Consider the following 25022-nt stretch of genomic DNA (forward strand, 5'->3'; position numbering starts at 1 on the left):
TCTTTACAGACCTTACTTCATACTCACTCATTTCATCATTTAGTCTTTCTTCTACCTTGGTTTGAAATACTTTGGATAGTATTTTATATGGACCCAAAAATAGACTAACGCCTTTATTATTACTAGCTTCTTATTATCTTCTGTCTTCAGTGTACAGTGGAACCTTGCAATTCCCATAACACGCAATTAGCATAACAAGCAAAAGAAATCGTAAAAAAAAAATGACTCTCTTACCGAGTGATGTTTCACATAATGAGTGATGAAGTGGTGGTGATTTAGTGTAACATCACTAGCCATTCGCGCGTGGCGTGGAAAACATTCAACAATATGAACATCTTTCATTGTCAGCAGTGGCATATGAACAATGTCATTATTACGTACTGTAGTCTGGATTTAGCTCTGTTTCTGCTGCCATCTTAGTGCAGCTTGTGATCACACATTTTTCTAAACTTGTGTCCACACTGTTTTTTTTCTGAATTTTAATAACCTTTATAAATTTCTCCAAAGATAAAACCACTAGAAGACGACCATAAGAGAAAGAAAATGACCTGAGAAATAAAACGTAAAATCATTGAGAAACGGGAATGTGGTGTGAGCGTTGCTGATTTAGCATGCACATACAATCTGACTACGTCAACTGTTTGCACTATCTTCAAGAACAAGGACAAGATTAAGGAGAGAGATGCTTCAAACAGAATGACAAGCATATCTAAACAACAGTTTCGTCTTCTGGGTTATGTCGAAAGCTTGCTCCTTATGTACATAAATGAAAAACATTTGCAAGATTACACTATTACTGAAAACATTATTTGTGAGAAGGCGAGAATGATCATCAGGGGTCGAATAAGTGTTTAAGGGAAGCCATGGGTGGTTTGAGAAGTTTTAAGAGAAGAACCGACATTCATGTTGTTGTGAGGCGTGGCAAAGTAGCCAGCTCTGGCACAAAGGCAGTAAAGAATTTCATCAGCAACATCAGGATACTCGCAGATCCTGAGGGTATCTTTTGAAAGAGGTTTTTAATTGTGACTAGATGGGTCTATTCTGGAGAAAGATGCCAAAGCGTACCTTTATAACAGCAGAGGAAAATGCATTGCCTGGTCACAAGCCAATGAAAGACCGTCTCACACAGCTATTCTGTGCCAATGCAAGCGGCAATTTGAAAATTAAACTGCTGCATATTTACCATTCAGAAACTCCATGAGCCTTCAAGATGTGTAAAGTCCAGAAGAGCAGGTTAAATTTCAGTGGAGGTCCATCAAGGCTAGGGTGACATGCGATCTCTCTCTCTTTTTTTTTTTTTTTTGTGTGTGTGTGTGTGTGTGTGTGTGTGTGTGTGTGTGTGTGTGTGTGTGAGAGAGAGAGAGAGAGAGAGAGAGAGAGAGAGAGAGAGATTGGATTAATGAAGTGTTTGGTTCTTCGGTGAAAAAATATTTGCTCAAGATGAATCTGTCACCCCATGTCTTGCTTGTTATGGATAACGCTCCTGCCCATTCACCAGGTCTACAAGACTACCTCCTTGAAGTATTTCATTTCACCAAGATCAAATTTCTGCCTCCCGACACCACTCTGTTACTCCAGCCTGTGGACCAGCAGATTATTTCTAACTTAAAGAAGCCCTATACTAAAGCACTTTTCAAGCATTGCTTTGAGTTGACTAAAGCTATCAGTCTCACTCTCAGAGTGTTTTTGAAATATCACTGCAACATTGTTGGCTGTGTCAAGATGATTGAGAAGCCGTGGGAAGGGGTTACCAAGAGAACTCTCACTTCTGCTTGGAAGAATCGTTGGCCCGAGTGTGTTGTTGAATGTGACTGTGAGGTATTTGAGTCAGTACCTATGGAGCCTGTAGTCAGTGAGACTGTGTCCTTGGCCAAGAGCGTGGGACTAGAAGTGGATAACAATGATACCAATGAGCTTGTGGAAAATCACAGCCAAGAAATGACTCTGAAAAGCTTATGGAGTTGCAGCATGTTTCACAGCAGGAAGTTGTGACCAGGAGTTCTTCAGAGGAGAAGGAGGAGGAGAAGGCAATAACAGCAAAGGCAGAAATCTTCGGGCACAATAAGAGAAATGCTGAAAGTATAGGAATCGGTTGCATCGTCACCCCAATAAAGCAGTGGCTGTGCACCCTACAAATTTATTTGACAATAACGCTGTGCTGCATTTTCGTCAAGTGTTGACATGTCGACAGAAACAAATTACTATAGGGAGCTTCCTAGTAAAAAACCATTAGTTATCTACCATGAGTAATAAAGTACATAATACTGTCTATATAACAAATGGTATGAATAAGATAAAACTTTTAGTACTTTCTCTGCATGGAATGCATTATCGTATTTTACATTAATTTATATGGGATAAATTGTTTCGCTTAACAAGTGTTTCGCATGACGAGTAGGAGTCTGGAACAAATTATTCTCGCTATGTGAGGTTCCACTGTATTTATCAGAGCTGTTAACTAGTCTATAGGATTTCATTCATTTTTCCAAATTACCTCAAATAACAAGCTTAGAGATGGAAATAATACTGGCATATCCCATTTTCAGGTTTATTATTATTATTATTATTATTATTTCCTTCACTTTCTCAGACGTTAAGTCCAGTTAAAAATGGAGTGACGCGGACCTTGATCAAGCGTCACTTCCTTTTAACTGTACGGTATGTGTTATATTGCATTTAGGAACTTTCGGGTAATTGAACATGTATCAATAATTACGGATTTCTGTAGTTGTATATATATGTTTGGATGTAGCTGTATTGCATTGATGTACTGGTGGATATTGTGTGGTATGACTCCTGTAGTTGATAGTATAATTGGTATGATGTCAACTTTATCCTGATGCCACATGTCTTTGACTTCCTCAGCCAGTTGGATGTATTTTTCAATTTTTTCTCCTGTTTTCTTTTGTATATTTGTTGTATTGGGTATGGATATTTCGATTAGTTGTGTTAATTTCTTCTTTTTATTGGTGAGTATGATGTCAGGTTTGTTATGTGGCGTTGTTTTATCTGTTATAATGGTTCTGTTCTAGTATAATTTGTATTCATCATTCTCCAGTACATTTTGTGGTGTATACTTGTATGTAGGAACGTGTTGTTTTAAAAGTTTATGTTGTAAGGCAAGCTGTTGATGTATTATTTTTGCGACATTGTCATGTCTTCTGGGGTATTCTGTATTTGCTAGTATTGTACATCTGCTTGTGATGTGATCTACTGTTTCTATTATTTCTGTTATTATTATTATTATTATTATTATTATTATTTTAAGTTATAGAATGATTTTAGCTGCTTCATTCTTGTTGAGTATTTCAGGTATTATTACTTCTCTCTTCACTGCTGAGTATCGAAAGTCATCCATTAATAACTTTCCTTTCCATTCATGGGTGGATACATAGATGTGGGGTTATTTATATACTGGTGTGTGAACTGTAATAATTTAAATCATAGGGGACAGTTGAAAATGTGAAAGTTGTCATGTGAAAATTTGGTAAGATGATATTCCCACTATAAGAGATGATTTCAGAGATGGTTCTGCATTCTTTGTTAAATTCTCTTATGTCACAAAGAGCTTGTGAACATGCACCCTTCTTGCTCCTACTGTTTATAGATGGTACATGGGAAGAAAGACTCGCAGGGTCTTTCCATATGAGCCCTAATTTCTCTACATTAGTTCTGCGATGATTACAAGAGATGCATGCTGAAGGAGATTGTGTGTTTCTTTTGTCATTTTCAATCATGGGGTCTTGGAATTTTATGATTGTCTTTGGGACTCTCCGCAATGTGGAATGTCTTCTTGTAATCTCCTCCACTGCAGTTGGATAAGCATTTCTGTAACTCTCTCATACTGTCTAAACCAGCCCGTGACAAATCTTGAAACTGTTGATTAACTCTTGGCTCTCTCTTCTGTTCATCAAACTTGGTAAGACTCCCAGACCAACAAACAGTATTAAAGAACTGCTTGAACAACGGTTTTGTAAGCAACCTCTTGTCAGGTGTGGATTAAATTTCCGTGGAATTCTTTCAATAAATCTGTATCTCTGTCATCTGCCATCCCCAAGACTATATTTATGTGGTCAGTCCACCTTAAATAACTCTGGACAGTATCTCGTAGATACATGAAGGTTGTGACTAATCCCTGGGACTGATTACATTCTCAAATAACATTGAATTGTTTTGTCTCTTTCCATGCATTACATTATATTTATTTAGGTTTGAACTCAGCTGCTAATTATTGTACCTGATGTAAACATCTGCAAGTATGTCTGCATTTGATAACATGTTGCTAAAGCCGTTTTCCAATAATGTGGCATGAACCATTGTCTCAATAACCTACTTGTTAAAAGAATTGATGAGAGGGCAAAAGACTAACTTTTGAGCTAACAAAATCTTACATACGGCAAAAAGGGAAAGGTTGCAAAAATCTAGAGCTAGATATTCAATAGAAAATGAGGAGAGATATTAACAAACAAATTGCCTGCAACGGATCCAATTAGAAAACTGGGTATTTAGAATTGACAAAGAGGGGTGTTCGTAAACAAGAGATAAGGGATACATTATTGTGTATGTAGATGATACAAATATGTGGAGCAGCAGAGGTAAAAGAAAGAAACAATCATACAAAACTAATTTAACAAAGGGAAAAAGTGGAAGAGAGATAAAAAGGAAATTGATAAACATAGAGGTGTACTGTGGAACTGAAAAATGAAGTAGTCACAAATAAGTGTTTTAATGAGGCAAAGTGGGAGGTGAGAACTGAGTACAGGATCTATGTAAATTTCTCAGCTGTGAAGTTTAACAGTGGAGAGAGGGGAGGGAATTCCTACCTCTACCGCTTACAGTTCCAGAACGAAGATGCAAATAAAGTTTTAGGCCATCGTATCCTAATTTAAAAGAAAAAAAAAGAAAACATATTTATTCTCTCTCTCTCTCTGTGTGTGTGTGTGTGTGTGTGTGTGTGTGTGTGTGTGTGTGTGTGTGTGTGTGTGTTCTGAACTATTTATTTTCGTTTTATTATGGTGACAAATTCTATACCATTGAAAGATGATCCCTGCATGAATAAACAAATAAGTTCTGTCAGAAAAAAATGTAAAATGGTGTGTGTGTGTGTGTGTGTGTGTGTGTGTGTGTGTGTGTGAAAGGGGGGGGGGGGACACCATGCATTCCTCATGAGCAGAGTTGTGAAACTACTGTTAGTAAGTGTAGACTATGGTAGTTTTCCTCATAGCTTTGGCCAGTTAAGGTCTTACCTGTATGTTGGATGTGTTGCCTACCTGTTGGGCATTACCTCATAAAGATCACTTTGTTTATGTATACAATTAGTGTCTTACTACATTCCCCTAAAAACCAGGAGTGGTGAACTGTTGGGAAAATCAGTGAGTGAAAAGGGCCACGTAACATGTGGAACATTTTTGTTCTACACAATTATCCTCCTGTCTGTTACTTAGAATAAACAGTATTTACAGAAAAACTGACATTGTCAATGCCTAATTTGGGTTTTATTCAAAAATTGTTGATTTGTAATGTGAAACAGAGGGATGTTACAGTAAAAACAAAGAAAACAGTACAGATTCGTCATGTAGCACTAGGAAATGCAATTTTCTCAATGACGTAAAAAAGAAAAAAAACTGAACAAAAATATATCAAACATCACTTCAATACTTCATTGAACTTACATAAAACATTACCCCGTTATTCATTATGAACTTTTGCATTTATCAGGAATAACAGGAAACTCTTGCCTTTGATCATGATGAAGAACAGTCTATTGAGTACAAAGTAACAACAATAATCATATATTTGTTGTGTTTGTGCATGTAAACTATACTTGCATCAAAAGTAATTGCTTTGGTTATATAAAAGTGCAGAAGCTACATGATCAAGTAATTTTTATTATGTATAAAATGCAGTTTATATTCTGTAAGGATATAAACAACTAATACTGAATGATGTGCTTTTCTCGTTATCAGGAGAGAGAGAGAGAGAGAGAGAGAGAGAGAGAGAGAGAGAGAGAGAGAGAGGTGTCATCAGCTCCCATTTTCTATCTTACACATTCATTTTTGTATCTATCCCTACCAATACTACTGGTAATCGTACCATTTACTATGTCATTCATGTAACTGTGCCAAACTATTGAACTGTAATTTTGGTAAAGTACAGCTCTACTCATAAGACAGTTATGAATGAATGTTATAGACCATGTCAACAACTAACAGTCACTGTGTCATACAGAAAAGATGAGATGATAAGCTTCATTGAGAAACTGAGTGAATGTTATTATAAATTGGAAGTGAAGTTAATATAAAAAATGATGTTCTTGTTAGGTAATCAAGTTTACAACCCTTAAAAATTAATTTCATATACATTTTTAAGATAGTCATGTAACAAAAAAATCGGGGAAGTGAAGTAAAAATACAAAGATAATTAGTAATGAGGACACAAGAAACATTTTTACCAGCAGTATCTGAAACAGATATTGCAAAATCTGCACAGTGCATAAATTGAAAACAGGGCAGACAGCTGTCATTTTAGTGGACTTAAAAGCAGCCTACATCTGCTGTTTATCTTTTGGAATGCACCATGTTTCTCTGTTTTCATCCATTCCCACATACGAAAGATTTACTACAATATCTGAGTAGAGATTTTACTTTCAACACATGTTGTTCCTTTAGATATAGCTGTGTATGAGTATTTATTATTAGAATCTAAATTTGTCATAAGATCATGCTCACAGAATTTTACTTTCACTATACACTACAAATTTTTCAGTGGATTTATGATAATATTGGAAAAACTTCATGAGCAATTATTTGTCTTTTCCTTCACAGCTTCTGGAATTACGTGCGAGTTTAAAGTCTTTAACTCGAGGCAATTATATTGTGTTGCATGGAATGACTGGTAGTGGGAAGTCCTGCTTAGCTGCAGCTGCTGTGGAGAACCTTCCACTGGTTACTAAATCTTTCAAGGTTAGTAGGTACAGAACTTTTTGTTACATTGATAGTAGATTACAATAATACTACTAGATAGGAGCGTACATTATAAAATACATGGAATTTGTTAAAATAGTTGTGAAGCTTGCTCAAAAATGTTGTTGAAATGTGTTTGAAAATGTGTTTGGTGTGGTTAATGTAATCATATTAGGCATTTCTGGATCATTTTGATATTTAATAAACTATATGTGATACTTTGTGTTGTTTGATAGAAGTGTTAAGTGCATACCATTCTCCACAGGATGAGTACAAAGACTGGCAGCTGCTAACCCGTTTCGAGATATTGGATTTAAATTAACATGTTTGCTGAAGATATCATCAAATGAAATTTTCAGTTCGAGCATACAATCTCATCAGGGACTGATCACCATGTTGATAGTATAGAAGCATAGAGAATTTTCAGTATACTTATTTCAGTTGCGGGTTATCTTTTCAAAGCAAGTGGTGTGACATGAAACTTGTGTAAATGAAGCGTACAGTGAAGAGAATAGACCTTGTGAACAATGCCAGTGGTAGTGCATAGATTGAGTCAGTGTACTGGATACTGTTGAACAGATATTTGGTTCAGTTTGCCAACTGTAGTTATGTCTATGAATAAATATGTAAATTGTGCGTGGAATGCCTCATGAAGTATAAATTGTAAAAACTGTACTTGCAAATTTGTGTTGTACATTGCTACTACTTCACATATAGTTTCTATGAAACTGACATTATTTATGGCATAAAGTTTAATAAAGTTTTAGAGTAATTCAAAACTGTTTGTTGCACTTAGCTCACTTTGTGACCTGTAAATTTTGTAAATAGTAAAAGCAAACCTATTTAAGTTATACAAACATGTATTCCATACACAATGTACATTCATTAGAGAGAACGAAATAATCTTTAAAAAAACGTGATGACTACCTCATTGTTCAGGGGAGTTTCCTCTCTAACAAACAGATCTGTTTTAGCAGGAATATTTACTAACAAAGAGTACACTGGTATGCAGAACTTAAGGACAAAAGTATTGAGTTGGTGCATAAGTTCATAGCATTTGTCCATAAGTTTAATAAACACAACAAATAAGGCAAAGAACTCATCGAGCCATGTTCGGAGCTCATTTTAATCAGGGAAGGAAGTTCCTTGAAGGTTTTTCAGTAGAGAGCAGAAAAAATGAACATCTGCGAGTGCACGATCACGTGAGTAAGGTGGTATGGAATGACTTCCCAATCCAACTCCTGTATAGTGTTTTTTGTCAGTCGAGCAGAATGTGAGAGGGTGGTATCATGGAGTAGCAACACTTCACACAGTCTTCCAGGTCATTGTTCTTGGATTGCATCTGCAACATGTCTCAGTTGTTGACAATAAATGTCAATATTCATAACTACGCCTCAGGGAAGTACAGTATAACCTGGCTTTTACTTTCACAAAATTAACGTTTTCCTGCCGTTTACAACATTTTTTATCATTCTCGTCAAATTTGCTATGTCCACAATGTTAATTTGCACCTGATTTTGTGTCAACATATTTATAATTTTCCCACAATTTACGCATTACAAAAAAAATTTTGTGGAGAAAAAACTGACGTTGGGCGCCCAGTAGTGTCTACAAATATTACGTGGTTAGGTTTCTTAACACCAGGGTACTCTACTCATCGGATTTGAATGTGCAAATGTGTAAAAGTTGGAACAATTTGTGCCGTATCTCCCGCCACTGCCAAGCTCTACTTGCCATGGTGACTGCTGGGAGTAACTAGGTTCGTTCGAATAACGATATCATGACCAATCACAACCATTTCCAAACTGTCTCTACTGCGCAAACATAGTTTTGTGATTGTTGTGATCATCGTGACACCTTTGTTGAACCATATTTAGCGTGTTTCGGCATTTGGCCATTTGTAGCGCTAGTTGACACCGTCATTCACTTTGCGTTGCGTTTTAGTTAAAACACAGCACCAGTTACGTATTGTTTTCATGCTGAACAAAACATGTTTCGAGAATTTATTCTCGCTGTCAAGTGCAGTATTTACGTATGTTTTTTTTGTAATGTTACACAAACAAACAATGTGAGTGATAGTTTGCGTGTGTATGGTTTCCCACATAACTGAGGAGGCACAGTACCCGATAAACTCACAAATTACTTATGCACCTATTTGCACTTGACAGTGAGAAAAAATTTTCGAAACGCATCATGCTAAGCATGAAAATATGTAACTAGTGCAGTATTTCATTATTTAAATAATGAATGACAGCTATAGGCTTTCAAAACCATCAGTTATGACATATGAAACAGTAAAACTTTCCACTTCCTAGACAGTTATCAGTTTCAGTTACATCAGCGGTTTTTATTTGATAATAAACCTTTATTAGTTAATAAACAAGTTCTTGACATGTCTTTTGATGCCTGTTGTGTAAATATACCATACATAAAGTACAAAAATGCAAGACGGTATCCTATACGTAACTTTTACTGCTTAAAACATTATTTCCCACATTTTACATTTTCCCGTATCTTACACAATTTTTTTGAAACCCCTTGAAAAGTGTAAAGATGGGGTTTCACTGTAGTTCATGCTTTTCCACCAGATGCATAACATTATCTTCAATGGATGTACACAGGTATTTGTGCGGGTAGTTGCTGCTTTGTTTGTGCTCAACCACACCTTTCTTTTCCTTATGTTAGCATAAAGACACCATTTGTCATCACCAGCAACAATACAGGATAGGAGTGGTCAGTGCTGTTCATGAGCCAATTGATGACGAGGAAGCAGAGATGCACATATGGACACCTGCTGATTTTTGTGATTTTAGCTTAGAGTATGCGTAGCCATACACCCAATTTTTGATCGTTCTCCATTCCTTGCATATGTCACAGGATGGTAGAATAATCACAGTTAATCACATTTACCAGTTCTCCAGCACACTAGCATGGATCATTGTGGATTAAGGTGTTCAAACAATCTTCTCCCATGCTGGCCACAAGGTTGGTAAGGAGTTTTTGCGGCAAGGTGTTTCACTCCTCCATCAATGCAGTTGACAACTGCTGGATGGCCATTAGTGCATGTGAAAGTGCTGCAGTACATCTCCCCAATCCATCCCACATGTGTGATGGGATTTAAGTCAGAGGCAAGGATAGACCAGTCCATTTGCCAAATACCCTCTTGTTTCAAGAGCTCCTCCACATGCACTCTTCAATGCGGCCATGCATTGTCACCAATAAAAATGAAGTCAGAGCCAAATGCACCCCTCAAAAAATGCACGTGGGGAAGGAATACACTGTCAAAATGACATTGACTGGTGAGTATACTGTGTTAAACGATTTGGTGGTCAGTATGCCCAAGCAACATTATGCCTCCTCGCACCAAAGTACCTGAACCACCAAAACGATCATTTTTGACAGTGCAGTGCATACTCTCAAATGACAACAAGTGGGAACACGTAATGCATCGAGGAAGATTGTTGAACATAATTGTTTTGTTGGTCCAGGTTTTATGGTGTGGAGAGGCATAATGTTACATTGGCATACCGACCTCCAAATGTGTGAACACAGTACATTCACTGGTCAGCGTTACAGAGAGGCTGTACTCCTTCCCCATGCTCGTCTTTTTTGAGGTACTTTCTGCCCTGACATTTATATGGATGACTTATGTGCAACAGCTTTGAACAGCACAGGTGGAGGAGCTCTTGGAATGAGAGGATATTTGATAAATGGACTGACATGTCCATTCCCCCATCACAAATCCCATCAAGCATGTGTGGAATGCGTAGGGGAGGCTTATGGGAGTACATGCACTAATGACCCTCCAGCAGTTGTCAACCACACTGCTGGAAGAGTGGGAAGCCCTACCACAAAAATTCCTTGCCAACCTTACGGCCAGCATGGGACCATGTTGTGAAGCATGCATTGCTGTCTGTTGTGATTGCACACACTATTAAGCATCGTGTCCCACCTTTCTTTGTCCAGGTGACCATTATAAATCACAGTGACTCTAGTGCAACTACTGTTTTTGAATAAAAGTGTCATTTCTGTTCATCTCGTGTATTTCTTTCAGTTACCTTCTGTACTATACTGTAGCAGCTCTTTCTATATATGGTCCAAGTTTCATCAAGCTATGTTACTTGACAGGGAGACATCATGTGAAAGTTACTTGCTTCCTTGAGTTTTGCACCAGTGTAGATGTGCATATTCATTTGCATGAGCAGTCATCCTTGAGAACATGTGAAAACTGTTATTTGCCATGTACTTCCTCATGAACAGGTGCATACAGTTTTCACACATTTTAAAAGTTTCCTCATAGATGCTATATGGCATAAAATATTTCTTTTGAATAAGATCTGATGAAACTTGACACCTGAAACTGTGTACACCTATAATTGTCTCATTTGAGAATACAGGAGCTTTATTTTCTATTTATTAATGTATTAGATGACCATTTCGAAGCCCAAGAATTAGTATACTAGGTATTGTAGTTGGAGCGAAGTTGCTGAATAAATTATTCAGCAATTTTGCAAATTGTATGTTAATTTGTAATGCTCTTGCTGCTTTAGTGTCTCTCCCTTTTTTTATATTGATTTTGTGTAGACTGTCAAGACTTCACTGCCTCTCTTGACCATTTCACAGATTTTATACTGACATCTGAATTGGTGTTGTCAATATATGTATATTACATTGGGATTTTCCTTTCTTTTTATGCTTTAACTGCACTTGTGTGACAGATCAGTTGTCTGAGAATATACAAACGTAAATGAAAATTTTTCAGACTTATAATTTTTCCCCAGAATTGCCATGTTGATCAAAATTTGGCCATTGTAATTAAGGGCAGGTCGTTGAACTGCAATCACTGATCATGCAGTAATACCCAAGAATATACCTTAATCTTAAAGGTTTGTTATTTTTTTGTATTTATAAATTTAAAAAAAATGTAATTCATATAAGAAAATTTTCAAAGCATTTGGGAACATAAGAGTCCCATGTTTCATAACCTACAGCAATATTTCCACATTGCCTCTCCTGCAGCCTTACATTGTGTGCTCAAACCTTCAATCTTCTAACAATATTCAATATTTTATATGAGTCCATTTACATCTTCTGGTGATATTGGTGGAGGCACTTTCAATGTCATTTGTTGGATGTTGTCATCACTTAACACAACTCATGCATTATGAACAAATGCTTTGTTACTTTCCAAATAGACTGTGCTAATGCATGCTTTCTGTGAGTGTTTTCACGTGTTCATGTAACCTTCCAGGATGTAACATACTTTCTCCAAAAGTTCATTTTTATTGATGTACCTGACAACAGACAAATGCTTCATTTGCGCTGTGAGCAGTTACCTTTGCTCCTTCCATTGTTGAAAATGGAACAGATTAACAGATGGAAAATAACAGAAGGAATTTGGAGCTATATGGATCACTATGCAGGAGAACTTGAGAAAGCTGTGTTCATTTCAAAGTAGGTTGATTGTTACAATGCATTAGTCCTAGTCCCATTTCCTGTTGATTGGAATTCGTGTGAAATGAACCCTCATAATATGCTTGTGTAAATCCAGGGCAGAAAATAAAAATTGTTTGAACACACACACAAAGTTGGCATATAAAAACAGCAGAGTGCTCTCCCTCCCTCCCTCTCTCTCCCCCTCCCCCCCCCCTCCCTCCATCCCTCCTCTCCCCTCCTCTACCTGGGGACCACTTCTCTTTCTTTCCCTCCACACACACAGTGGCCTGATGTTGCATGTCTGTGAATGGCTGCGTAAATTGTTTACTTGTTTTCATTGCATAATTGTGTATGTCTGTATAATTTCCCCCATGTAAATTTAAAACATGCCAGAATTTTGGGGTATTTCATTAAAGAGCTCAAATAGTTACCATTATCCATTATATCACAGCAGGTGGAGTGTTGCTCTGCTGCAAAATGGAATGTGGGTGTATTCTCTTGGACAATTAACTGAAAAGAGACAGATCATATTGATCTGGTGGTAACTGTTTAATTGGAGGGTTTTGATCAATAACTTTAATTTGGTTTAAGACTGCTGTAGAGAAGAGTACCAAGTATTCAGTGCATGGTTCATTGAAGAATTTTACAAAGCAACATGATGCAAATGGTGAAACACTAGACTTCATTTAGGGGACAGCCATTCAAATTCACTTCTGTCCTCCCATATCTGGCCTGTCCATGGTTCCCTAAATCACTCAATGCAAATGCCAGCATAGTTCCTTGAGAAAGGATAGTTCCTTTTTAAAGGACATTGCCGATTTCCTCTCTTATTCTTCCTCAATCAAAGTTTATGCTCCACCTCTAATAACCTTTTTGTAGAGGGATGTTAACTCTTAATCTTCTCATATAGGCAAATTATATTTCCCAAATGTCTTACACTGATTGTCTTCACATTACCACTGAAAGAGAAACTTTAATGAGTGTATATGAGTTGCAAACTCAGGACAGGAAGGTAGGTATGTATGTTGGCCAGTGATGGTGGCTATCATTGGAGCTTTGCACTTAGGCAAATAAAATAAAAATTGAAGAACACTAAACTTCTAAACATTTGAGATGTCTCAGGTACTTCGGGAAGAGTTTCTGAGGATGTACTAAACAGTGCATAATTAATTTCTTGCTATAGAACACGAAAGTCTCATTCATCAGTAATTTGTATACATCATAATTTGTGTGCCTTGGCCACATAACAGCAGTGTAACATGTGTAAGAGGCATGGAGAAGAAAGAAGGATATTATTTATCTTTTCACATAGAATTTGATTATTATATAGAGATGTATTTGCCTAAAGAGAAAGAGTGACAAATGAAAATGGCTGTAATAGGTATTTACAAATTATTGGAAAACAAGGATGAGTTGAGTGTCAGATGAGTAACTCTGGAGAAAGACTTTAAATATTAAGAAAATACTAAAAAATTAACCTTAGTGGAAAAGGGAAAAAAAGTTGGAACACATGCCAGTAACAAAGTAATAGAGAGGAGAATTGCTTGGAAACTAGTTAGCCATAAAAAACAGATAAAATTGAAAAAATCAGACGAAATTTTCTTGTATATAAAACCAGTGATGGTTGTTCTAAAAGTATGGCTATATATGTTTTGTAAATTTTTTCTGTAAGTAGTATATGTGCTGCCTTGGTTGCTTAAAGGTGAAAACTGCATTCCAGACGAGGATACAAGCCTTGGTCCTTACCTTTTGAGAGTTGCGCATTAGTAGTTACACCATCTGAGCATACCTTACAGACTGACTCAAAGCTTAAACATTGGCAATGGCTTTTCCTTTCTTTATGAACTGCAGAGGCTCTTCCACAGTACTGAGAGACTACAAAGAATGCATGTCTTGCAGTAGCTAACAAGCTCACACAAAGTAAACAGTAACTTTTGGGATCATTGTTTTTTGTATCATGGGAGGGAAGTGGTAAGACAATAAGCAGATGTCAGAAGAGGAGGAGAGACTCTGCACCCTAAATATATTGTGAGCCATAGCATGGAGTATTATTTGACTTTACACTAATGTTAAAACACAAAGAGGACTGGATGTACAGAGCAGAAAGAAAAACACAAATACATTCCTTTAGAAGAAATGTAAATAACGTCCGTGGTATTTTGGAAGAATGACTTCCTGTATGTCTTTGTGGTAGCCTGAATTTATCTAATTTTATTATCTCAATGATTAGGTGATGAACTTCTTCGTGTTGTCTGTAAGTCACTGCACAGGATTTGATGAAGAGCATTTAGCTACCATTGCCATTATTCTCTCCTCATATAATCATCAAAAATATATGGTCAATGAATGATTGTACTGTGTATGGTGTGCAGTAACAATATTCCCCTTTTCCTCTTCGAAATGTGTGCACTTGTAATTTTAATAGAACACTTTCATTATACACAATGCTTTCTTTTAATGGCTGACAATGAAGCTTGGATCTAACAATGAAGTTTGGATCTAACAATGAAACACTTTCTCCGACTAAACAAACCAATGATATACTGTTATTCTTCAAACCTCCCATGTCCCTTCTGTTAATCCTATTTTCTTAAGAATCCTTGTGTAGCAAAAAAAATGTAAGAATGGGTTGGCTGAGAAACTTGGAAGAAGCCTGTCTTTATATGAGTTTCATTTTCTAAGAAATCTTCCAGGGAATCATAACTTAACTAACACTAATGATTGATTCCATATGCTGCAGAACAGTAATAGAACATCTTTTTTGCCTGTTATCGTGATTATTTTTTACTCAGTCTATTGTTTTCATTCTTCAATTGGTTTATCAGTATTTTATTAGGGAGAAACTTTAAATTCAAGCTGTAATATCAAGAGGATAGTAAATTATTACTTAAGTGAGAAATTAAGGAGAGATAAATAAAAGTTTCACTCTTAAACTAATTGAACATTGTAATCTTTTGTGTTTATTGATATTATAGCAACTTTTAATGCTACAGACTGCCTCTCTTCTTCTAATCTAGTCATCACTCACTGTTTCATATGCTAAGCATGGATGAGTTGTCTTGCCTCAGACACAATTATTTATAGTTTGTAACTACTTCATAAATGCTTATCCTCGTGTAACTACTGCCAAACACAACATTTGTCAGAGATTTTGGTACTGTATATCGAGAACTGTGTTGTAACAAGGTATTCTACAAAAGAAACAACTAATTTACACAGATCTTAAAAAAGTCATAAAAGATAAACATTAGTTTCAAAGTCTAAATAATATGTAAATTATTACAAATAATGTTAATGAAAAAGTTTCTGCTCCAAAGCAGCAAAGTGCATCACAACTTACAATTCAAATGTATGCAATGATATACTTACACTGTTTATTATTTTCCTACACTTTCCAGACACCAAATTCTGAGGAAGTTAAGATCTTTCAGTGCGAGTTCCTACAAGTTTTATAGTAACAAGCTCTGTTTTCTTCTTCATCTTTGGTTGGTAAAATAAATACTGCTGGAACTCTCAATCAAGCCACTCTGAGCTGTTGCAAGTTCCATACTTAGAAAAATGGAAATGTTTAAATTTAGTCTATACTAGTGACTATCTATAATTATCTTCAATTACATCAGTTATAGTGTATTTATTTCCACACATACGTAAAGTTTCCACTTTTGTCAGTAATTCTAAGGTGTTACAAGTATTGTGTTTATTTTCACCATCAAATCAACTAACTTACTATGCAGTTCATATGTTTTGTGAAGCTAATGGAGCTAGAGATGATAATTAATTTATTTGGTGGGAAATGACAGGGTAAATGTGGTGTAAATTGAATGTATACACATTTTGATTCTTCACTAAATATGTAAAAGTACTAGAGTACCAGTAGTATTATTTAATAATGCTTTTGTTTTTCAGAACTGCGTTTTCTGGCTGAGTGTGGGTGATTCTGGAAGTAATGTCTTGTCTCATGTGAATCACCTTTTGTGCAAGTTGCAAGCTACAGGGAGAGTGTTTCCTGATGAATTTCAGAGGCAGGAACTTATGAATCTGACTTGGTTCCGAGAAACACTTAAACGATACTACACAGATAGAGATTTAAGAGAAGGTCTTCTTATATTGGATGATGTTGCCTCAAGTGATGTCATTGATGCATTTGACATTGGCTGTAAAATACTTGTTACAACGAAGGATCTCGAAGTGATGAGAAAAGTGCGAGGAAGGATAAGCAAAACTATTAAAGTAAGTGAATTGTGCTTGCATGTACTCATGCGAAGAATTGTTGATGAGGCAAAAACTTAATTTAAAGGTTTGCTAGTTTCAGTAAGAGGGGAAATGACGCCCAATGAATAGGGACGAAGAGTACTGAGACAGATTAGATTAATCAGGTTCCAGACCCTTGCAGATACATAGTGTTGTAAGATGTTTATTCACATGTACTTGAGCTTCAGAACATTCATTTGTTTCAATAATATTATTTTCAATAAAATATTGACTGTGGCTGCTGTATATAATAATTTGTTTCGTTACTTGAGCAGAGTTTGTCTACAGCCTGTAATGAGCAGCTCTGTTTGCAGAAGATAAACATATTTTTAAAAATAATTACAAAGCAGTGTAGTAAATTGTCTATGTTAAGAAGTACAAAAGACAAAACATAAAAAAAATAATTACAAACCAGTGCCATGTGTCATCATATCAATAAATACTTGGAGCTCACTTCACATGTACACGCAACATATGACCATGTAACTGGCTGATGTTTACAATATACTAAATTCCCATTATCAGTATGTGCCCCATGACTGCTGAACAACTGCATAGCAAATAACTTGTGTAAATGTTAGAAAGATCATATGCAGCATCAAGCAAAATAGTATGACAATTTTGTGTTCGTCAGTGTATTGACTCAACTGCCAAACTTCAGTGAAAAGGCAGGATGGTTGTTGCCTAGTAGCACTCTTCCTACCATTTTTGTAGCTATTATGAGTTGGTCCAGTGAGTATCATGCTTTTTGTGGCTAAAGCCAAGTTTAAAAATAGTAATTCCGTAGTTACTACATGATGTTTATGTTATAGATAATTCGATTTAAATCAAAACCCTCTACTCCTGATAGGCGTACAATATTGCTGTGGATGAATAACTGATGGAGAACATAGTCGTTGAAAATGAAACAAAAAAGACAAAATCACAGTCTAAGAACAACTGAAAATGTTGTTATGAGTGCATGAGGAAAATCAGGGAACACTTGGTGGATTTATAATTTTCAGGTTACTATGATTACTTTCTTTGTTGATATATCAGAACTAAAACTAGAAATTGAATTTTAATTTGACACATGAGGCTATGAAATACTCTCTTGTTCCTGTCAATCAAAATTTATCAGATTATTCTTCTCAACCCTGCATGTGCATGTGAAACAATGTGAGAAGCACACAACCACATGTATTGGAAATTTTCTGTTGTGTACTACACAAATCAAAAAGAATTTTGCATCACCCCGGTTCCCAGAACTCCTGAATATAGACGTTGACTGTGGATATTGTATCACAGACACAGTCCCTTTGACTGTTTAGAGATGTCACTAAACCCACCCAAAGATGTAAACAACCATGCATGAGCAGTGCCTATTAGACAGAGGGGGTCCAACAGCCGATCAGTTCCAGTGATTCTACAAGGAAGGAGGTACACAGCTCGTGTTGTCTGTAGTTCAACTATGCCTAGAGGGTCAATACCGCGGTTCAGTCTGCATTGTTCCTTTGTGCCAGGAAGGGCTCTCAAGAAGGGAAGTGTCCAGGTGTCTTGGTTGGAGTGAAGCAAAGCGATGTTGTTCGGACATGGAGGAGATACAGAAAGACAGGAACTGTCGATGACATGCCTCACCTAGGCCACCCAAGGGCTACTACTACAGTGGATGACCACTACCTAGGGATTATGGCTCGGAAAAAACCTGACAGCAGTGCCACCATGTTGAATAATGCTTTACGTGCAGCCACAGGATGTCATGCTATGACTCAAACTGTGTGCAATAGGCTGCACAATGCACAACTTCACTCCTGACATCCATGGCGAGGTTCATCTTTAAAACCATGACTCCATGCAGCATGATACAGATGGGGCAACAACATGCCAAATGGACCTCTCAGGACTGGCATCACGTTCTCTTCACCAGTGAGTGTCGTATATGCCTTCAGCCAGACAATCGTCGAAGATGTGTTTGGAGGCAACCCGGTCAGGCTGAACACCTTAGACACACTGTCCAACGAGTGCAGCAAGGTGGAGGTTCCCTGCTGTTTTGGGGTGGCATTATGTGGGGCCGACATACGCCGCTGGTGGTCATGGAAGGCACCGTAATGGCTGTACAATATGTGAATGCCATCCTCTGGCCGATCGTGCAACCATATCGACCATATTGATGAGGCATTCATCTTCATGGACGACAATTTGCGCCCCCATCATGCACATCTTGTGAATGACTTCCTTCAGGATAACGACATAGCTCAACTAGAGTGTCCAGCATGTCCTCCAGACATGAACCCTATCGAACATGCCTGGAATAGATTGAAAAGGGCTGTTTATGGATGACGTGACTCACCAACCACTCTGAGGGAGCTGCACTGAATCACCATTAAGGAGTGGGACAACCTGAACCAACAGTGCCGTGATGAACTAGTCGATGGTATGCCATGATGAATACGGGCATGCAAGAGGATGTGCTACTGGGTATTAGAGATACCGGTGTGTACAGCAATCTGGACCACCACCTCTCAAGGTCTCGCTGTATGGTGGTACAACATGCAATGTGTGGTTTTCATGAGCAATAAAAAGGTCGGAAACGATGTTTATGTTGACCTCTATTCCAATTTTCTGTACCGAGGTGATGCAAAACTTTTTTTGATGTGTGTATGTACCACCTGTCAGCATTACAGTAAGTTTTTTGCTGTCAGCTAGTCTGCGTTATATCTTAGATACATTCATCTGCCATATAATTATACATATGTCACACAGGTAACAGAACAGTAATAAAACTCTCAATAAACTACTTGTTAGGTGACTCTGATCACTCTCTGAGAAAATTCCCTGTATGCTTGATGTATGTATGCAAATTTTTTTTTCCTTCAGGAATGTTGTATTAAAAACAAATCAATTGTATGTTAACTAGGTAAGAACTGTTATATCATTGGCTGCATGTCCTTGTTCTTTTAAATGGCATGTAAAGGCAGGTGTCTTTGAGTCACTAAAATGTATATGTTTGTGACCCTTTGTCTTGAAATATATTTTAATTCTGATTTCTGAAATGCGCAGTGCTTCTTATGCGACACCTGTTCCCAATAGGGAGAACCATGAACTTACTTTGTTCTGTGTTCCCAGCTACAGAATATTCTCAGTGTGCTAACAGACTTATGCAAGTAGTTTACTGAGACTTTTATTAAAGCCTTAGTTAATGTGTGCCACAAAAAAGGGCATATAGATGTTTCTTCAGCTTTTAGGGAGACTATTTGATAGTAATCCTCCGTTATGTAATTGTACCAGAGCCAAGCCATCCAGCCTGCCATCCAGTACTTGTTGATGTGCAGTGTAGTTAGGTGTTACTCTAGCCATTTCTTTGCTTTCTTTTTGATTCCCATCAAGCTGTCTGATTAGATTCCATGCAATTATACTGCTATGTGTGATGGCCATCTCCTCCAAGGTTTCTAGCCATTTCTTTTGCCTTGTTTCACTTAGTGCTTTCATAAGAGTTGTGCCACAAACTATTGTCTCATCACTAGGGTCATTTGAGTACAGTTCTTCGTATTTCACTAAGATGTTTTTGGTGCCCCCAGTGAGTCCTGTTCTGAAGTTCTGTCTATAGCCTCCTGGAATGTGCTTTTTTGACATTTTACAGAACACTTGTACAAACAGTGTGTAGTTCTTGGGTACAGGATTTATGTTGTTGATTTCTTTGACCAAAGTTGCCAGAACTGTTTTTTCATTGAAACATGATTGGTTTTTTAATTATTTCTACTTTTGCATAACATTTAACTGTTTCGTTCAGTTGATGAAAGCAGTGATGTGTAGTGTTGAGATATTAAATTTGTTTTTAAATTGTGATGCTTTCAGCTGAGGAACATGTTGTTCTAACTGAACAAGTCTTTTGACAAGGCAATAAAAACGTGGATTTAGTGCAGGAGGCATTTGCTGAATGATTCTCAGGAACAGCTGCACCTCATTGTAATGCAGTTCATTGACTTATTGAGAAGTTTGGGGAGACAGGCTTAGTGTTAAATGCCATATGAACTGTAAGAACCAAACAAACATAAGTTGTTTGATATTTCTGACTATGCAGCAGAGCTCAGCTGTTAAATCCAGCCTAGTTGTCAAGTTTGGGATGTCTAGGAAACCTGCTTTCTCAAATTGCTAGACAACATTCAAACAAATCATATTAATGAGTTTTATTACAAAAGGAAAAGATTACAATACTTAATTCTTGTCAATTATACAGATGTGTCTCAAGCAAAGGGCGACATATAAAATAAGCAATCGTCTTCAGTATAAACAATCCTAAGTCACTGCTATACAAGTGCCTAATCTTGAAGCTACTATTCGACCGAACTGCAACCAGTCGGGCATGGCGCTTATGTCCTCTTCTCATAGGGGCCGCTGCTGTTGCAATGTCAGCCTGGAGAGGGGTCGATGAGCATGTGATTGGTTGACATCTTCTCACAGCTATCTCTTCTCTGTCATTCCCGACTGGCATGCCAGCAGTTGACTTTATGTCGTAACAACAGCAAAATCATTGTGCAAGTTGCCACACATCAAGTTTGCGACCATGCGTAAAGCAGGTAGGCAGACATTGAAGTTGTTCCCATATAAAGTGACAACAGCCCAAGAATTGAAAGATGTGGATCATAGAAAGCAAATCCTTTGCTGCAAATGATTTAAATCTTTTATTAAGAGGAATACCATGGTATTCGTGATATCACCTTTTATACAGACAAGGTCTGGTTCCACCTCTCTGCTTGTTTTAATGCACAAAACCCATGGTTGTAGTCAATGGAGAATCCACATGCTTTGCTTGAAACTCCAGTGCTTGATACTGGAGTGTGGGTAGCAATATCCAGACTGCGCAATATGGACTGGTCTAGCATTGTTTTCCATTTTATCTGGTACACTGCTAGTATACTAAAAAAGAGAGTGAGTGGGAGTTTGTGACTGTTGATGAATAATTTTTATAAAGTAATTTAATAATTTTAATAATGATGCATGATAAAGTAATAATAATTTTAACCATAAATTTAATAATTGTGTGACAATATTTATGGAAGTTTTATTGTATACTGCTTGTGCATTAGTTATTACTTATCAATTATCCCAGTACACTATATTATTTATTCAGCACTGATAGTCTAATACTGTGTTCCATAGGAATTTAATTTTAGGGGTGCTGTTGATATGTGATTTTGCGAAACTGATTTTGGTGTTGTAGTGACATTATTATTATTTTGTTTGTTTGGGGTACAGTTGATTGTATAAAGATTCTAGCATTTTGTTACCCATATAGAGTAAAAAATAAAAAATGTGTGAACACACTTTTGAAAATCTGTAGGGCACAAGTCCAATTTCTGCAGTTTCATTTGTGGAAGAAGAGTGATAGTCCCACTGTAGCCCAGGGCTGAGATAGATGGGGTTAAATGGACAAGCACTCTTTCAACATACCCTCAGTTGGCTATGGCATGGAGCAGAACAGTTTCCCTTCTGCCACAAGTGAATCAGTGTGCGGGTAGTACAAATATTATGTCGAAACTGCAGAAATGGTACTTGTGACTCTTTACGTCTCAGATACAGAACTGAACTCAGTTTTTCAATCATTTGCTTTTGTGATAGTTACGTCCCCTGTTTTTACAGGGGATGTAACTAAGCACCTATGTTGTCTGATTGGCTCTCAGCATCCCAAAACATTTATATGGAGATCAGTGCTTCCAGCAATGTAATTGTTTTATTAAAACAATAATTTTATAAAATTAGCCTGATGAATGTGCAGTGTAAGGAACATTAGAACATAAATACTCCACTCTAAGCTGGCTTTCAGTGATCAATAGTATAGGTGGGTGAAAATGATGTTGTAGTCCTCTGTTGTAACTTTTCTGTATAAGATAACAGGAGTTCCAAACCCTCTCCACTAGAAACAGGCCACACTTTAGTACTTCTGCTTGCAAATTGACTGTAGACACTCATGAACCAGCGAACTGTTCCATGGCCCAGTGGGATCACTACACATTACATGTAGCAGGATGTGCAATTCTTAATGTTACTCATTAGCTCTGTAGTTATGAATATCAAATTTTCACACTTTTCACCAAAAAGTGTTATGGTAAACTTCTATACACTGTAGTATTTCTTTGTAATAGCGTAAATGGATGATAACAATTTATAAACAAATATTTTGTGTCTGAATGAGATGGTGCAGTTAACTTGTATTTGGGAGAAGTGAGGTTCAAATTTGTGTCTCGTCATTACTTATTTATGTTTTTGTTGTTTTCTCTAAATCATTTCTGACAAATTTCAGGACAGTAACACCATGGCTGATTCATGCAGTCATCCTTATCCTACTAAGGAGGTGCTTTGTCACTAATGAGCTCATTGTCAGCAAGACATTAATCTCTGAACTTCCTTTCAAAATGGTTTTTGGCATTCATTCCTCTCTCAAAGTCAAAAGGTGTGGCTGGCTTCTTGGGTTATTAACATCCCATAAAATGTTTCCAATTCAGTATGTTGTAACAGTTGTCATGAATATGTTGAGCAGGCAAAAGTCTCCCATTACTCATTTGACTCTAAAGTATATTAAAATATTGTGAATCTGTGATCTGAACAAGACAACCAATCTGTTTCTAATGCTGCCTTTTTGTGCAGTCACTACCTGTGTGCTCCACATGATAGGTGATTTCACTATTTTTTAAATATTATTTGTTGTCATCAAGATAATTTTGTTCACATAGTATATATTGCTATAGACAATGATTCCTCATCTCTGTAAAATTCTTTGTATATTTTTAACCTTGTATTTACTAATGGAATTAACCATACTCACATTTTCATTTTCCTTTCAGTTTGATATTCTGTTCAGATATAAACGTAGACTTCCGCGGCCGTTGTCACAGTCAATAAAGCTCTTCTGAGTTTGAGTCTCTCTCTCTCTCTCTCTCTCTCTCTCTCTCTCTCACACACACACACACACACACACACACACACACACACACACACACACACACACACACACACATCATTAAACACTATGTGTCATGTAAAATTGTTCAAAAATACTCATTTTCACTGCAGTAACTTCATTACTAAATCAGTAATTCCTGCAAACTTTCTTCAAATGTGTATTCTGTTTGTTACAGAATACATTACAGAATTGTCTTGCTGGATATCACTTGCATCGCTTTCTGTGCCAGAACACAATTCCGGGTGGTACTGGTCATAGAAGCAACCAAAATACAAATTCGTAGAACACGACACACATTTAATTAATGCATGATTAACGTGTCTGATGGTCTTCTTGTTAGTGGTAAGACACTGTACTCATCTTTGGGTGGACTGAGGCTCAAATCTGCATCCTGCCATCAAGATTTACACTTTGTGATTTCCTTAAATAATTCAAGTCAAAGGTACGAATGACTCCTTGAAAAGCTTGTACTCCTTCTGTAATAACCTGGGTGGTACTGGGACTTTGAAACACTATTCTTTCTTCCTATATGAAATGTACAGTGGAAGCAGTGGAACGTTTGCACAGTTTACTTTGATTGGTGATGCTCTAAATTTATCTGACAGGGTTTGTAGAAAATATTGAATTTCTTAAAACAGTTCCCATTTAAATTAGTTGAACATCTGTGCCACAATCAGTCTGTTATTATCCTAGCAGCACATCTTAAGACCTCCAAATACTGACACGGTTCTGTAGGATATGGTGCATTTGAGTCTTGTAGTTGTTCCCTTTAACAGGCGCACTACACTTTCCCAGTATCCTCTCACCAAATCTGAGTGCCCCATTAATCTTCCCTACTATTCATTTTGCCTGTTCATTCATGTCACTTCGTAGTAAAACCTGAAGGTATTTAGATGATTTGACATGTTTCAGATGTTTACCACTCATTTTCTTACATTTATCTCATCGAGTACACAAAGTCATTGTGTATTTCCTTACAATTACCCAGGGAAGATACTTGACCGTGGACAGTAGCACTGTAAGCAAACACTCTGCGAGTGTGCTGGTAATTTGTTTAGAACATTAGTGTTCCTGTTGCACTTCTTTGCAGAACGGCAATGCCACTTTCTTTTATGTTGAAAATTTGCTGTCCAGTGTAATGTACTAGGTTTCTTCAGTCAAAAATTCTTGGAACCAGTCACATATATGAGAAGATAATTCATATGTTGGTATCTTGATTATTAGTTGGCAGTCTGTTCCAGTGTCTAATGTCCAGAAATGTAGGACAACAGAAACTACCTCGGCACTTGCGTCTAGTATTTACAAGATATTGTGTGTAAAAAAACGAAACTGCATTTTACAGGAGTGTGTTTCCTGAACCATTTAAGAAAAGCTTATTTTCCTCAAGGAATGTGTATACTCAGTTTGTAAACAGACATAAATGAGTCCCAAAA

General features: G+C 37.0%; 1 protein-coding gene across 1 annotated transcript in view; it reads left to right on the plus strand.

The window, feature by feature from the left end:
- Positions 1 to 25022, plus strand: part of LOC124723222 (apoptotic protease-activating factor 1) — a 282007-nt gene that overhangs the window by 18029 nt on the left and 238956 nt on the right. Inside the window, exons 3-4 of the mRNA XM_047248407.1 lie at positions 6825 to 6962; positions 16305 to 16628. Coding sequence (XP_047104363.1) covers positions 6825 to 6962; positions 16305 to 16628 — 462 coding nt within the window. The remainder of the gene's footprint in view (positions 1 to 6824; positions 6963 to 16304; positions 16629 to 25022) is intronic.

This window comes from Schistocerca piceifrons, chromosome X (assembly GCF_021461385.2).
Source record: "Schistocerca piceifrons isolate TAMUIC-IGC-003096 chromosome X, iqSchPice1.1, whole genome shotgun sequence".
Lineage (NCBI taxonomy): Eukaryota > Metazoa > Arthropoda > Insecta > Orthoptera > Acrididae > Schistocerca > Schistocerca piceifrons.